General features: G+C 30.7%; 2 protein-coding genes across 8 annotated transcripts; one reads left to right on the forward strand and one right to left on the reverse strand.

Moving 5' to 3' along the window:
• Window positions 1-22: 22 nt before the first annotated feature.
• On the forward strand, window positions 23-14,278 carry LOC108732529. Of its 5 annotated transcripts, none has more exons than XM_018463393.1 (26): window positions 23-68; window positions 127-310; window positions 424-506; window positions 563-751; window positions 807-978; window positions 1,252-1,356; window positions 1,947-2,083; window positions 2,153-2,227; window positions 2,927-3,026; window positions 3,181-3,266; window positions 3,365-3,425; window positions 4,010-4,156; window positions 4,536-4,691; window positions 5,891-5,997; window positions 6,156-6,350; window positions 6,405-6,588; window positions 6,717-7,051; window positions 7,106-7,279; window positions 7,337-7,463; window positions 7,747-8,070; window positions 8,200-8,525; window positions 8,844-8,951; window positions 9,005-9,221; window positions 9,323-9,430; window positions 13,300-13,424; window positions 13,799-14,278. In XM_018463393.1, exons 2-26 carry the CDS (start codon window positions 307-309, stop codon window positions 13,967-13,969), a joined length of 3,816 nt encoding a protein of 1,271 aa, XP_018318895.1. In that variant the 5' UTR covers window positions 23-68; window positions 127-306; the 3' UTR covers window positions 13,970-14,278. The 5 variants fall into 5 exon arrangements, 4 of the variants coding, with proteins under 4 accessions (XP_018318895.1, XP_025830121.1, XP_018318897.1 ...); XM_025974336.1 differs by lacking the exons at window positions 13,300-13,424; window positions 13,799-14,278 and adding exons at window positions 9,490-9,603; window positions 9,876-9,897; XR_001937097.2 differs by lacking the exons at window positions 13,300-13,424; window positions 13,799-14,278 and adding an exon at window positions 9,762-9,905 and having other exon boundaries at window positions 9,323-9,489.
• On the reverse strand, window positions 10,280-14,332 carry LOC108732530 (zinc finger CCCH domain-containing protein 10). Of its 3 annotated transcripts, none has more exons than XM_018463398.1 (8): window positions 14,243-14,332; window positions 12,566-12,758; window positions 12,193-12,512; window positions 11,941-12,124; window positions 11,768-11,831; window positions 11,569-11,709; window positions 11,347-11,509; window positions 10,280-11,264 (listed from the first exon to the last, which is right to left on the reverse strand). In XM_018463398.1, exons 2-8 carry the CDS (start codon window positions 12,751-12,753, stop codon window positions 10,531-10,533), a joined length of 1,794 nt encoding a protein of 597 aa, XP_018318900.1. In that variant the 5' UTR covers window positions 12,754-12,758; window positions 14,243-14,332; the 3' UTR covers window positions 10,280-10,530. The 3 variants fall into 3 exon arrangements, with proteins under 3 accessions (XP_018318900.1, XP_018318899.1, XP_018318898.1); XM_018463397.1 differs by having other exon boundaries at window positions 12,566-12,761; XM_018463396.2 differs by lacking the exon at window positions 14,243-14,332 and having other exon boundaries at window positions 12,566-13,122.
• Window positions 14,333-14,379: the final 47 nt, after the last annotated feature.

The raw sequence follows: 14,379 nt of genomic DNA on the forward strand, positions 1-14,379 counted from the left end.
AGTGATCATTATCTATGGAGTGATCTATGAGCATAGATATCTATGAGTTTGAAGAAAGGTTATGTTAGGTATGTACTTTAATCAAAAATATCTTTTAAATTTTTAAGATAATTTTTATGTTTATAGACAATCTGTCATCTTATTTTTCTGGAAAGACTATAATTTGATTTCAAACGTATATTTACGAGAATGTAAAATAAGCTAATTTTCTTCGTAGAATTTTTACTTCCAACGGTTTTAACTTCGGGGGTTTACTGTACATGCGGATTTTATTTTAAAATATAATTGTCTCCAATTTTTTTTATAATGGGTAAGTACTAAAGCTTTTACTGCTTTAGACATATATATTGAATTCAATTTAATATTATGCCGTATTCTTCTACTAGTTAATTTCAAATATAATTATTTTTTTTATTTTAACAGATACTGATAAAAGGAATAAAAGCACAGACTGTGTAGATTCTGAAGAGGAAAGAGATGTATTTGATGTCAAAGAAAGTGATAATGTATGTCCATGACTTTTTGTAACTCTATAATTAAAGAAAACCTACAATTGTTGCAGTTGTACCAAGAAGTTCGAGATATTTTGAGTCAACTCACATCTAAAAACTTCCAAAACTGTTTTATTAAAATTCGAAGTTTAAAGATTAATACTTGTGAAGAATTGCATGGAATAGTCAACTTACTTTTTGAAGAAATTATGAATTATGAGTCTTGTGCTTTGTTATGCAGGGAATTGGTTTTGATGCCGGTAAAATGCAAAGTTATGTTTTGAAATTAGTTATAAATGTTTAAATTAATTATAGATGCTCAAGAGTGAAGAGTTGAAAAAAAAGTTTGGTGTTAAATTCACTACTTTTCGAATGCTGTTGTATATCAGATGTGAAGTAGAGCTGAAAAAGATACTTAATGATGATGAGTACCTGATAAATTTAATGTTCATTGATGTATATTATAATACCTTTCTCCATATCAGTGGTAAGTGTCTTGTGAAATATTTTTGTAAATAAACAAATAAAAATGTTATAATGTTTCAGAAATGTTTTAATTATAAATTCTATAATTTTTTTGATTGTTAGGTCATTGTGAAGAATTCATAGAAATACTATTTAAAATATTTTTTTTTTATGGCAGTAGGTATTTAGTATTATCTCTTAAGTAATCTTGACAAAGATATAATAAGTCGAGATAGTTGTAGAGTTCATAATTAAAACTTTTCTGAAACATTATAGTGTTTCTTCTTTATTTTAGCTGATGTGTATTATACTTCAGAAGAGCAAAAAGAATTTCATAATGAAGGGAAACAATTTCATAAACAATTAAATGAAACTTCAATTACTTTTATAAAGTTTTTGGGTATGTAACTGTACTCTTTAATTAGAGACAAGGCTGTCCTTTATGCCGATTTTATTTTCACTTCTGATTAGTGGTGTACTCAAATTTAAGCAATTTCATGGTGTATTTAATGTTCCTATGGTCTGTTATATTATTTTACTACAATTTTTGATTAATTAACATTTTTTACAGTTGGAGGAGTTTGATTAAATAACTTTATATTTGAACAAGGGGAAGATATGAATACTAACATTACATACCTTCTTTGTAAAAATTCAATATAATATAAAAAAAATAGTTTAAATAAAATAATAAAAATTTTTTCTTACATTGGTTAATTTCAGTNTGAAAAAGTTGCTAATTGATTTTTTACTTAGATAAAATTAACTATCTATACAATATAACTGAAGGTGGATGTTGAAAGGTGGTGTGATTTTTTTTTGTATGACAGCATAAGTTTAATATTTTTGTTAGTGCTTCTCCCATATTTTCTTTCAAAAAAAGAGTTTGATATACCACTCTAATAATTATATATTTTATAACTGTTTTCCACCATTAAAAAAGGGTTTAATCCATTGAGGTTGCTTTTTACTAATGTGCTTTCTTTACAGGTGAACTTTACAGACAATTCGTAATAACAAATGATATACTGAGAAAATTTATGGTGAATGTAATTGTTGATATGGGTCAGAAATACTTAAGTTGTATTAATTATTTGTCATCTGCAATTGGTGAGGAGTTAAGAAAGGTGGGGCTCGTTTCTTTTCTTGTAAGATCATTGTTACAGATTTTTATATTATAAAACTTGTTTTTACAGAATCCAGTATATCAACAAACTTCAGATTCGAAAGTAATTAAACAAGAGACAGATGACAAACATGTGCCTGAAGAGGTAATGCTAAATTAATTTTAATTTCATCTGTAATTTATTTACTGAATGTTATAAGGTCTTCATCTTTTTGCTGTTTTTAATTTTAAAAACACATATTACAACGCTCACTAACAATTTATTGCTTGGTAAATCAATAACATGAAAGTAATTAAATTGAATGAAATTATTATTTTATTTTACCTAATTAAAAGAAGGTACATCATTTAAACTGAAACTGTGTCGCTCATTTTACTCAAAACATTGTTGCATTTTCGGTCTGTGGATATTGCTACACTGAACTTTTTCCATGTTCTTGAATGCTTTTCTCATATAGACACGTTTTACCACTCACTACAATATCTATACGATACTCGCGAAATGTTCGTCTGCAAGAACTCTTAACGAAAATGTATGTATTCTTATAGTGCGTGTTTTAATCACACAAGCGTGAGTCATCTAGCCTATCATCCCGCACTTTTTGTTTAGTAATTTGATATATAGTATATCTATTTCCAAATTTCTATTCAGTACATTATATTAGGTCATGGGTTATACTTGAACCTTTCTCTCTTAAAAGATAGATTAATAACAGTTTTTCATTTGGCAGTAATGTTTCTAGTGTTTCAGTTTAGAAAATATAAATGTGCTGAGCGAATAAATATAAATTGTTTCTAAAATATTAGTTTTTTTCAGTTTTGAATATTTTGATATATTTTTTAGCAACTCGGCATTTTGATAGAAAACACATATGAAAGGAAAGAATTAGTTTCAAACAGTTCAGTTTTTAAAGAAGTAAAGGAAAATATTAAAAAAAAAATTGGTAAGATATATGAATTTGAGCAAATGATATAAGATAATGATTAAGCTTAACTTAAACTATTTGTGGTGAAATTTATTTAAACTGCATGATTAATTTATAATTTCATTTTCATCTACAAGAATGTTTTGAATTAAATAATGATTTGTCTATGCAGATGAAAAGGACCGTAAGGTATACACTTTAGAAAATTTATTACTACTGCGAAATGTCCCAAGCAGTATAAAATTACCAGAAAACTATGTGAGTGAAATATTTAATATTTATTTAATCCATTTTATTTTATTTATTTATTTATTTTATTTATTTATTTATTTATACATATTGTCTGTTCGGTACAGAAAAACGCTTCCATTCGTCCCTTAACGCCTCAGACGGACATTCAAGACACAGAAAAATTATGTAAGTAAAGAAGGGAGTCTCATTAACTGTTGAAGGTTTGCTTCTTCTATGATAAAACTCAGAAAGTCTTGAACCAGAACGTGATTTTGATTTTATACTAACTCTCTAGTAAGAAAAAGATATCAAAACATTTTACGGTATAACGTTTGGTACTCAGGTATAGGTACTCTCTAAAAGTTAAAAATTTTTTTGTTCATTCTAGTAAAACGCTCCAAACTAATGGTTTTTATTGTTTTAGAAGGCAGAGACCTCCTTTTTTGAAAAAAAAAACATTAAATAGAGTAAGATTAGTAGTTTGCATAAAATAAACGATTCACATTTTATTGATCAACTTGTTACTCAGTTTCGCCTATTGTTATTTCATAAATTTAACAGGTATTATTTATTTGCCAGTTTTATTTAATTAATGGATACTTACACTCACTAAAGTGAGTTGGTTGTAACTAATTAGGTTAATTTCGTATAAATTTAACTACATCTTTGAAATGAATCATAAATGTTCAAGCTTATGTATAATGCGAAAAATACCAGACAGTGATTCTTAGATGACGTACAAATAATAAAGTACTCTTTGGTTGTTATAGATCCAATGGAAGCTGCAGTTTACACAGTTTCTGCATCATCTTCAGCTTCTGAGGAAATAGGCACCCAAAATAAAACTATGATGGAGGTTCCTCAACAAGAATCTCGGAAAAAACGACAAAGAAGTAAACAATTGACTGTTGATCCTGGTGAGTATCAGAAAAGTGATTCTGATATTCAAAAGAAAAATCGTTAAGTCATTAAATTCTTCAATGACGGACACACACCGTGACCGAAATCGAACGGTAACTGTGTTATACCCAGGGGCTCAAAATTTTACAATTGCTTAATAAAGCACAGAAGTCAGATCCTTAATTTATTAGAGCGCTAAATGCGAATCTCAAATAATTTTTTGTTATATTTTATTTAACTTGTTGCGTCAATAGTTTATTTTAGAGTTCTAAAATTTTTTCGTATTTCTTTGTAGTTACATCTAACGTTGAGTTAGATTTCAATAAAATAAGAATAAAGCAGAACTTGCAATGTTCAGCTGAGTGTTTAATAAATAAATATTTTTTCATTCTGCAGGTGTGTGGATGGATCCAGTGAAAACTGCGGTTTGCAAGTCTTCTGATTTAGTTTCTCCCGTTCATGAAACAATCTCCCAGAATAATACTGCAATAATGGCTCTTCCAAAGAAATCTAAGCAAAAACAACTTACATTAATCGTTGATCCCGTCACAGGTGGGTTTTAAAATTTGTAGTTGTTTTTTAAAACAATGAAAACATTCTATTGATTGTAACATTCATTACTTTTTGTTTATTAAAAGAAAAACAATTGTGTGGTTTTATGAAACCACGTTACAAGTGAAACTTTTCGGATTGTAGGCATTTAACTGTAAATTTTCGGAAAATTATTCGATTTAGGGTATTAAAATTATCATCGCGTTCTTAATCTTATCTTAATGATTGGAAAATGGGAATGATAATGGGAAATAGTAGACAAGATATCCAACTATAAAATTTAATTTCAATCTGCGTATGAGGGTATGGAATACATAATAAATACAATCATTCAGATGATAGACGCATGTTAAAAACAGAACAATATTTATTTAAATCATTGAATCATTTTTAACTTCAGTTATTCTATCAATAACTTCCTCTTCGCTTTGAGTTTCAGAGTCTATAAATGTAATTAATATTTCATGATAACAAAAAAAGTAAAAAATGATTTACATTCTATTTTTTCAATGTACCTAGAAAAAAACCGCATCTTAAGTATTCAGTAAGTGGAGCAGATTCCTCTTTCTTAAAATCTGTATTGAAATCATCAGATAAAATAACAGGCATTCGCGAATATATTTCTCGAGAACGGAAAATGTGTGCCGAAGACGTAGCAAATGGAGCTAGATGAAAACCTAGAAAATCCACGATATCATCTACTTTTTTATTTACTTTAATATAAATTGATGGCGATTTCAAGGTTTATGTTGTCATCAAGTTGACAAATAGTTGCACAAAAATCTCTCACAGCAGATTTGGAAGTAGTTGCTTGACTACTACTACTGCCTTTCACTTTTACCCCTACTCCGCGGCCGACTGTAATGCGACATGCGATAGATGGGCTAAAAAATTTGAGGCGATGTAATAAAAGTTATATTTTAATAAAGGAATATCTGTTTATGACTTCTGATACAGTTGTCAAGAAACTGATATGTGTAATTTAATGCAACAGTAATTAAGAAACAGTTGAGTGATGAAATTTTATTTTATTAGGCAATCAACACCAACGTTTCGCCTAATATTTTTTAGGCTTTTTCAAGGTAAATTTTTAGTTAATACTCGAATGTTTACCTAATAAAATAAATCTTCCCTTAACCGCTTATTATTTAATTATTGTTACATCACACGCTAAGGAAATATGTAACATAATATTTTAGGTAGAAAAATGTACAAGTTAGTTGAAAAACAGGAAGAAAACAAATTGAATTTGAAATCAAACCCGTCGTCAGTGTCTCAACCGGTGGAATCAGCGAAGACGAAAGAGGTAGTATGGACAATAACTTAATTTAATAAAAAATAAGAAAATATTTTGAAGATATTTTTAAGTAACATAATAGCCTTATAATAAGTTTTCACGTACGATTTATCTTATTCACTGTTTGGTCGCTGTGTTGTAATTATTTATTTTATTTTTAACATTAGGAGCTCCATAAAATTGTTAACAAAACCATAACAAAATTAACTTCCTCCAGCCTCAAATCGACTGTCGATAGGATAACGAGTCTCAAAGTTAACACTTACGAATATGTTAAGTACGTGATCGAAATTATAATGGAAAGAACAATAAATAAGTTTGAATCTTGTGCTTTATTATGTAAGGAATTAGATCAAATGCAGGTAAGAATTTTTTTAAGCTACAAAATAAAGTTTCTGATCCAATTTGATTTGAAGGTACCAACCTTAGATGGGCTTAAAGGTAGAATGAAGATGACGACTTTCCATGAACTTTTACTTGCTAGGTGTGTAGAAGATTTGTATAATGTGCCATGTTTAACTGAAGAAGAAATTGCAACGTCTGAAAACGAAGCAGTTATTTCATTGAGATTAAAACATGTTGGATTAGTACACTTCATGAGTAAGTTAACTCAGTCGTTTACTGCTATTTATTTTGTTTAATACAATACCTTTTAGCAATTAATTGTTTATTTAATAAAATTTGTTTATTAAGCATAACAAGAAAAAAATAATTATCTATATCTTCAGGAGAACTTCATAAAAATCAGATATTAACAGACGAATCAGTGGTGGAGTGTGTAGTATATTTGCTTAAAACATGGCGAACAAAGAGTGAAGGAAATTTAGAATGTGTTTGTAGGCTTCTTTTAATGTTTGGTGAAGAATTGGAAGCCAGAAAAGTTGATCTAAATTCACATTTTAATACATTAAAGCAAATATGTAACAACAAACAGAAAATTAGTAGTATGTTAAGGTTAATTTCGCAATCATTGCATGACTTGTGGAAAGCAAAGTGGGCTCCTGAGAAGCGAGAAATTTGTCAGATGCTACAAAATGCCTACAATCCACGTATGACAAAAACGGTTTGTTTTTAATTTGTTAGTGCTATTCTTCAATGTAGCGTAATCTTTGTTTAGGAACTATGTGGGATAACAGTTTCATTAATGAAGAAACAGGCCTTAAAACGCATTAAATTACTTCAAATCGATACATATGAACAATTAAATGGTGTCGTTACTGTAATATTTAGCAAAGCTTCAGTTTGTCCTGAATTTTGTCTTCAAGTTTGTATGGCATTATTACATATAAAGGTAAAGAAAATGCTTGGAAAATCCCCTTAGTTTTTACATAATATTTTATGTTTACAGGTGCCTTGTATAAAAAATGATTCTTTACAAATTGTCGACATACAAAGAGCTTTACGTAACAAATGTGAGAAAGAAAAGGGAAGCCCCGGTTTCACTAAATTAAAACCTGGTTTCAATAAATTCATAGGTAACAATATATTAAATTCTGTTTTTCATACCTTTTTATCAGTGGCTGTTAATGCATAAGGCCACAGTGTAAGTGCCCATTTGTCTCTTTCAGAAAAAAGGGTTTTTCTCTATTAACTGCATGACAATAGTATTAAAGTATAAGCTGTATATACCAACCGAAGTTGTTATTGATTTATCGAAGTTTCTTATAGCGTCTGGTAGTTTTAATAAATTGCTGATCAAGAATTTAATGTTTTAAATAACATTTTTATACGATTTTTAATTACTTTTTTAATACGTAGGATTTCTCTTCGAGAAAGAATTGATTACGAGCGCAATTGTAGTAAAGTGGATTGCAAAGTTGCTCAAAAATGTGAACGAAAATAGTTTGGTAAGTGCTCACGAACTTCTTGTGCAAGTTGGTGAACGATTAGAAAAGAACGGTATAGATTTGAGTCCGCATTATAACAGGATAAATGGAATAGTTCAGAAGGAACCTGGAACAATAAGCAACAATGTATTGATAAAATTAGGTTGTTTACTTACATGGCGGAATGCTATGCTTTCACTTCAACGAGTTCAACCTCCGCAATTTCAGACAATTACAAATCAACCGAATAATGATGGTAAGTTAAAGAGTTAAAAAATGAATATGACATTTATTTTATCTTTACTAAGGAACGATTTGCTTCTTTCCAATAACATGATTTTTTTTATCCACAATCTGTTAAAACAAATGTTTAAAATCTTTACAGTTCAGCATAAGCTGTTTGAAGGATTACAAAAATTAACCCTGTCCAACAATTCATCAGAAACTATATCTCAGTATCAAACTGTTCCTCAACAAATAAAAGTAATAACCAAAAACGGAATACAAACAAAGGATATCATTGTCCTCCCCGATCATTCTGCACAACAAATACATGGAAAAGGATTGCCAGAAAACTCAAAATGGTTGAAAGATAGCAGGATAATGTCACAGTCTGAAAACAACATTTCTCTATCTGACCATTCACAAAACGACAAACAATTGCCTTCTACCTCGAAGATAACGATCTTACCGAATAACGAAAAACTTAAGGTAGATTATAATATATTTGAAAAAATCTATTTAATTTTCAATTTCTTTTTGCTTCATATTCGTATAAAATATTCGTACTTTTTACATGTTACAAAAAAACTGAAATATAAATCCAATTTTTTTAATATTCATAATGCATTCTCTTTTGTTTTGAAAATTTTACAAGTGCACCTGTAACTATAAGTAAATTTATATTTGTCATAGTCTCGGCTCCACGTAACGAAGTTGAAAGTTTTCATGGCATTTTTTCACTGTAAATAAACTATCCTTCTAGGTTCGTCAATAAATTGTCTCACAAATTTAATGCTTTTATTCCAGTTGGAGGATGTTTCAAACGGTACTGCTTCTTTTGCGGAAGTTCATAAAAAGTTGCTGACGTTATTTTCAGTAAACACGCCAATCAATGAAGTGATACAATGGATACAGGTTTGTACTTTTCCTTTTCTTTATGTTATATTATCATTGCTCATATTTTATAGACAAACATAGGTGAAGCGAAAGAAGAAGAAGCATTCGTTAGGGCTTTGATGACGGCTATTCTTCAACAGTGTATAGTAAATAATAAGTTGAATGACCAGGCATTTAAAAACTTTTATCAGTATATTCACAGACTTTATATTGGTTCTTCTGACTCGGTGGAGATTTATTGTCTGTATGCTATTCAAACATTATGTTATAAACTGGGTTTTCCAGAAGGTAGGTCCCTGAATTAATAAACTTTTAATAGGATTTCATAAATAAAATTAAATACAACTGCTGGATAAAACTGTAGGCTGTTTGTAATTATTATATTTCAGGTCTTTTGTTAACAACATTCAAAAAATTGTATGAAGATAGTATTATTTTGCCCGAGAGTTTCTTAACGTGGAAAGCTTGCTCCGATCCCACCAAACAGGCGGGGAAAGGTAAGTAAATATTTAACGGTTTTTATACGTATATTCATAATTTATTATTAAATGTCTAGATGACGCTTTAAAACAGTTAAAGGATTTTTTTGCGGAATTGAAAACGGGTGAATATGAAGACATGTGATAGATTTATTTTTAAAGTGAGAATGAATGTACCCTATATTTTTTACATGTTCANACAAAAATACAATTTCATTTGCCTTCTTTTTTCTAAGCTGATATTTTCAATTTGATTATCATTTGCTCTTTTTATAACCCTATGGTTAGGACCTTATGAATATTTAACGGTTTTTATACGTATATTCATAATTTATTATTAAATGTCTAGATGACGCTTTAAAACAGTTAAAGGATTTTTTTGCGGAATTGAAAACGGGTGAATATGAAGACATGTGATAGATTTATTTTTAAAGTGAGAATGAATGTACCCTATATTTTTTACATGTTCAGTTATTAACATATTAAATAATGAAACTTTTTAGTTAGTATATAAATTTATTTATTTTACTTATTGCCTTATTTTTTCCATTATTATTTTTAAGTGCCAATTTTCCATACGTGTCTCGTTCCATTTCCATTTTATAAAAAAATTGAAAAAAGAATAAGTTCTTGGTAACTCGTATTACTGGTTAACTAGTAGCCGCCCGCGCCGATATTTCACTTAAAAATGTTGTAATTAATAACGTATTTTGTAAACGATTAAGTATTCATTTGAAATAGGTTCAGTGATTTCTAAAATTCATCATCATAAAATCACGATCAGTAACAAGAAACATAGACACAGATTCGTAAACTCTTCTTATTTATAATACTAGTATTGATTCATAACATAAGAAAGGCAACTAATCATGAAAGAAAGTGTTATATTAATTCTTAAATGAAGAACCACGCAAATGGAGCAAGTTGTAATATAATATACTTTTAATTCATAGTAAAACCTAATTACCATAATATAATAATTTAAACGCACATTTCTAGGATACCATCATTACTTATCGTAATAACGATTATAATAGTAATAATCCTTAATTCTACGGAAAAAAGAAGTCTTTAATGTTTAGTCGTAAGACCGTATTATCTACCCTTTCCCGAACAAGTCAGTGAGGCAGCGTGTGTGACATAGTTTGTGTCATAATAGGATAGGACATCATTGATTGAGTTGCATTTGACATCGCCATTGTTTGTGACGTGTTTATTGCATTCATTTGGCTGTTACGATGCATTTCGAGTTGTTGACTGGAGGCCAAATTTTGCGCTTGTTGCGCTAACAACTGTTGAGTGTTGCTTGCGAGTGCCAACTGCTGAGACACGTTTGCAGCGACGGCCAGTTGTTGGGGCGTATTTGCCAACGCTAACTGTTGCGCCTGGGACGTTAACTGTTGTCCTGTTGTGGCGAGAGCCAATTGTTGTGCCTGCGATGTGAGTTGTTGTCCTGTGTTTGCTAATGCCAATTGTTGCGCCTGAGATGTCAGTTGTTGATTAGCCAATTGCTGTGCTTGAGAAGTGAGTTGTTGGCCAAGTTGTTGGGCTTGGGTTGTGAGATGTGACTGTGGCGCCAGTTGTTGGCTATTACCAGTAATAGTTATCTGCTGACCTTGTGAAGCGAGTTGTTGCGGTGCGCTCGCGAGTACGAGCTGTTGGTTGGCCACATGCTGAGCTTGGGACGTGAGTTGCTGTGTCGTGCTTGCGAGGGCCAGCTGTTGGGCTTGAGATGTTAGTTGCGGTTGCGCTTGCTGCGCTGCAAGGTTGTTTGCGAGATTCTGCTGAGCAATTGCGAGCTGTGCTTGAGAACTGTTTGCAAGAGCAAGTTGCGACGACGGATTAGTCGTAACTGAAAGGAAAATGAAACATTATAGGCTAAAGATGAATATTATGTATAAATAAATAAGAAAGGTAGTAAATATTTTGTTTACCGAGTATTTGTTGGCTTGGTGCTAAAATTTGCGCAGGCGGTGCCATGCTAACAGTAGCACAACCTGCAATTGATACGGGGTTCCCTGATACTGCTGTGCCGGTCGAAACGTTAGCGATTGATACGGGAACTGTTGCCACACTTGCTGTAACGGTTCTTATCACCTGTACATAATATGTAGGATTAAGACTATTTAACAATATAATTAGATAAAATGTTTAACCTGTTGCGTTGCATTATTTTGAGGGATGGTGTTAGTAATTGTTACCGCCGGTAAGGGAACGGTCCCATTCCTTTTGCCGGAAATCCTTAACGTAGCATTTTGATCCAACAAGAATTCATTGGTCGCAGTGAGATCAGAAACCTTAATAAGAATGAATGTATTCATTTCAAATATACTATTTAATGACCATTAGATTTACCTGTTTCTTAAGCTGTGCAATTTCTTTATGCAGCAAGTTATTTTCTTCTTCTAACATCAGAGCACTGAAAAATGACCCACATACATTGTATACTATCTTAAAACATTGTAACACTATATTGATTATAAAATAATTTTGTATACAATTCATTGCATTTTTAACTTATAACTTACTGAGCATCAAGGCCTGTTAATATTGGCGGATTTCCTGCTACATAACCTTTGAAAAAGGGCCTCCGCCTATTTATGTCGTTATCTAAAAGTTCAATACTAATAGGAGGGATGAATCTTCTTTTTTGTAATGGTGGGTTGCAGTCATCAAATTTTTCGAACTGAAGCCCTCCATTCTGTAAAATGCCTATAACAAAAAAAAATATATAAAAACGATTACAACATCTCTGATTAATTTTAGAACTGGTAATTCACCTTTGGCCTGATTAAATGGTGTTCCAACAGGAGTGGTATTATTGTTTGTAGTCTGGATAAGACCCACAACAGGTGGATCAAACTTTCTCTTGTTATTGTTGTTAGTTTGTAAAACTTCTATGATTTCTGCTTCCTCCTCTTCCTTTGTTACGTGTCTGTATTTGCAAAAAGCTCTTCGACACATACCTTTTCGGAACTGGTTGCAAATTGGCTGCAGGCCAGGTAATTGGCATTTCCGGGTTGCTTCGATCAAAATCTGATTAGACATTTCACCAGTTTTTTTGTATTCTTCTTCTTCATCAGTAGTACAGTGAATAAATCTTATAAATTCATATTTAGAAATAAATCTCAAATTTTTCATGTAACTACTTACTTGCAATTAGGCCGCGGACAAGCAGTATTTTGAAAATCGTGGCAAAAGTTCAGAGGTTTTGTTTCATTTTCGTGTTTGTACTTGCAAAATTTTCGATCGCATATTCCTCGAGCAAAATCTCTGCACATGTTATCACCTCCGTCGCCTGTTCGGTCAGCTTTGCAGCTTTCTTCCGACGTATCCGACATGTTTTCTGCTAAAAAAACATTGTAACAAAAAATGCAACATTCAAAAGATGCGGACTTTAACGAAACAATCATGTCGTGGGCCACGGGGGGTTCTTCGCTCCCCTCAAATAACTTCAATCGATAACGTATATTAAAAACTTAATAAAAGGTCACTCATTAAGACTCATTACTACTTGGAAAATATCTACATGGTCAAGAGATTGATTGGGTCAAAAATTTAATTTTATTAAAGAAGGAATAATTAAGAAAATATGCCCAAAAAAAGGCCAAGCTTTTGTGCGCATGTTATCAAAGTTTATTTCTGTTAACTAAATTGATCTATAAAAGGAAGTCTATTGGAAAAATATTCACTTGGTAAGCTACGAAATGGAGGAGCATCGTTGGATGGCTAGATGCTTGGCTATTCTTATTCACATTTTTCTTACGTACGCGCTTAATGAAATCGCCGAAGAGAACTGTGAAACCCTTCCTTCTAATATAAATTTAATAAAAGGTACGATATTGACATTATATTTTAATGTAAATTTCAAAACTTTTGTTTTTTAGAGGAATACGATGAACTGGGAAGATTACAAAGGACTTGTCAAGGCGAAATAGCAGTGAATAAATGTGAGGGTACCTGTAATAGTCAAGTACAACCCTCTGTTATAACACCAACTGGATTTTTAAAGGTATTTTATTCTGTTAAGGCGAAAACAAATGCTTTATTACAGTTTTATTAAAAAATCGAGAAAATATGTTGTTTGTTCTTTAACTTTTATAATGTATACTATAATTAATTAAGTTTTATAGTAATTACTGACTTTATGAAGTTTTGGATGTACTATCCAGATAAGTTTACAAAAAAGGCTGCTTATAGTCGCCATAATTATTACATTCAAAAAGGCCCCAAATTGAAGGGCGAAATGTTGGCAATTGTAGAATAAAAAGATTTTATCGTCTGGAAAATTTTCGTCAAAAAGCACTATAAAATCAGGGAGAAATTTAAATTGTTTACTCTGTTATTTTGCATTTAGTGTAATGTACAGAAATATTTTCTTTTAAGGAATGTTACTGCTGTAGAGAAAGTTTTTTGAGGGAAAGAATCGTCACATTGACTCACTGTTATGATCCTGATGGCATGCGACTAACAACCGAAGATACGCATTCGATGGATGTAAAATTAAGAGAACCGTCAGACTGCAAATGTTACAAATGCGGAGAGTATACTCGATAATAATGTTAAAAAAATGATAATTTTGAGGGTAAAAACTGTATTCTAGTTCTAATTAGAACTATTAAACCACATAATGCATATTTAAACATCACTAATTGAATCACAAAAACAGCAAATAAATAAAATGTAATTAAACTTTTATGTATATTAATTTGTTGAAATCAAAACTAGTAAATTTTTATGCTACTATACGACAATTTGATCGCCAGATGCATATAATTCTAAAGAATTATGTATAATAAGTTATTTACTTTACTAAATCTATGTACTTACCTATATAATTCAATAAAAGTGGCTTAAGTATGCGAATCTTAAAATATTATTCCATTGGTAAATTATACCTCTTATGTAATTCACCAACTGTAGTATTCTGTAAATTAGCCAAATATCCTAAAACTATTTGTGTGCTA

The sequence above is a fragment of the Agrilus planipennis genome, unplaced genomic scaffold (assembly GCF_000699045.2).
Source record: "Agrilus planipennis isolate EAB-ADULT unplaced genomic scaffold, Apla_2.0 scaffold48, whole genome shotgun sequence".
NCBI classification, from domain to species: Eukaryota; Metazoa; Arthropoda; class Insecta; order Coleoptera; family Buprestidae; genus Agrilus; species Agrilus planipennis.

Excerpts from the sequence above, each read along its gene's own strand:
- LOC108732529 (XM_018463393.1), top strand. Across the intron at positions 6,351-6,404 it reads AGGAATTAGATCAAATGCAG|GTACCAACCTTAGATGGGCT; the intron begins GTAAGAATTTTT and ends TTTGATTTGAAG. Across the intron at positions 7,052-7,105 it reads ATCCACGTATGACAAAAACG|GAACTATGTGGGATAACAGT; the intron begins GTTTGTTTTTAA and ends ATCTTTGTTTAG.
- LOC108732530 (XM_018463396.2), bottom strand. The coding sequence starts at position 12,825 with ATGATTGTTTCGTTAAAGTCCGCATCTTTTGAATGTTGCATTTTTTGT. Across the intron at positions 11,710-11,767 it reads TTGCACAGCTTAAGAAACAG|GTTTCTGATCTCACTGCGAC; the intron begins GTAAATCTAATG and ends ATTCTTATTAAG. Across the intron at positions 11,510-11,568 it reads AAAATAATGCAACGCAACAG|GTGATAAGAACCGTTACAGC; the intron begins GTTAAACATTTT and ends TATTATGTACAG.